Below are 1,562 nucleotides of genomic sequence, written 5' to 3'. Positions count from 1 at the left end.
AGGCGGACTTTGCACAGACACGCCCCCGCACTGATTAATGATAGGGCAGTGAATTTGTTTTACTTTTATGTTAAACAGTTATAGTTTTTAATTACAAGTATTATGTTGTTTTAGAAATCTGCAAGTTATTTTCAAAAAAGTTCTCCATTGACGTTGCTGAAGGAGGCAAGATAAAGAAACATTCCAGAAGTGAGTTTAACTTCGAGGCTGTCACGCAGAAGTTTCAGGTGAGCGAGATTTTAACCTCAGGTACACAATATATCTATACTTTTATACAAATGTAATAAAGTGTAAACACTCATTACTTAGTTACCTAGGATGTCAGCAATTAGAGTACGTTTTTGAATAATTACTTTTTTTAATAAAAAGCCCTACACTTACGACAGAAATGAATGATGATATGACAGGAATGAATGATTTGGAAAAAACTTTATATGGGAAAGGTAGAAAATTAATAAGTTGACTACGTCAAGAAAGCAAGGTAACCATGGTAACAGTTATTATTATCCAATGACAAAGACCTTGGTTGTCATTTGTACATTTAAATTTTGACAAATGTAAGTAATAAAATAAACTTTTTATTATTTCAAGTCGCTTGAGAACAGGAATGTGTGAATAATGTGTTATGTGTCAGGCGATGTCAATGTACGAGCAAGGCGCGGTGTCGTGGGCGGTGGGCGGCGCGGTGTGCGAGGCGCTGGCCGCGTACGCCGCCGCCGCCACCACCTACCTGCCGCAGCCCGAGCACGTCGCCTTCGCACTCGACCTCATGGAGATCGCGCTCAACGTGCACGGCCTCATTGAAACTTGCATACAGGTATGTACCTCGACCTCCCTGTAACACGCCGGATAACTTAAAAATGACGCCACTGTCAGATAATGTAACAAAATCCGATATTTCCATCACATATTTCACATGTTGGATTGTTATCAGACAATTTACAATTTGTTAGGATAGGCCCAAAAAATCATTAGATCTTAGACTTCTGTTTATATATCTCAAGCTTTTGCTTGTGTAGAATTAAATAAATAACTTTTTAAGTGGTCTATGTGTTCTTCCAGGCTATGTTTTACTGTTCCAAATTTTTTCTTAATCTGTTGAACCATTCTATATATGGTTCATACAACCGATACATACATAAACTCCATCCAGACAACCTCCAAATTTATAACTTGCAGGTATTAAAAGAGCTGTCAGAAGTGGAAGGCGCGTTGATAACTCGCGGCGCGCCCAGCAGCGGGCTGGCGGCGCCGCGCGCCTACACCTCCGCGCTGGCGCTCTGCACCGTGGGCGCGCTTAGGCGATACCACTCCTGTTTACTATGTAAGTATTTTCTATCCATTCGTGACTGACGCTTTTCGCTAATAACTTACTGTTACATAGTTGAAATTAGTTTCGAGGAAAACATCGTTATGCAACCTTCACATATTTGCGTAGAAATTCGAAAACATTTATGAAGTCAACCCGCGGTGGATCAGCGTGGTTTACTATTTTTAAACAATTAATATAATTATAACTAGCGATATTAATTTAAACATTCAACTAGCAATGTCAATACGTC

General features: G+C 39.6%; 1 protein-coding gene across 1 annotated transcript in view; it reads left to right on the top strand.

The window, feature by feature from the left end:
* The window catches only part of LOC106110987 (mediator of RNA polymerase II transcription subunit 12-like), a 21,620-nt gene that overhangs the window by 7,743 nt on the left and 12,315 nt on the right, over window positions 1-1,562 (top strand). Inside the window, exons 19-21 of the mRNA XM_013292956.1 lie at window positions 115-227; window positions 635-817; window positions 1,180-1,328. Of these exons, the coding sequence (XP_013148410.1) occupies window positions 115-227; window positions 635-817; window positions 1,180-1,328 (445 nt within the window). The remainder of the gene's footprint in view (window positions 1-114; window positions 228-634; window positions 818-1,179; window positions 1,329-1,562) is intronic.

This window comes from Papilio polytes, unplaced genomic scaffold, assembly GCF_000836215.1.
Source record: "Papilio polytes unplaced genomic scaffold, Ppol_1.0 DF824180.1, whole genome shotgun sequence".
NCBI lineage: Eukaryota > Metazoa > Arthropoda > Insecta > Lepidoptera > Papilionidae > Papilio > Papilio polytes.
Note: the sequence above shows the minus strand (reverse complement) of the source record. Positions and strands in the feature narration are given on the sequence as shown.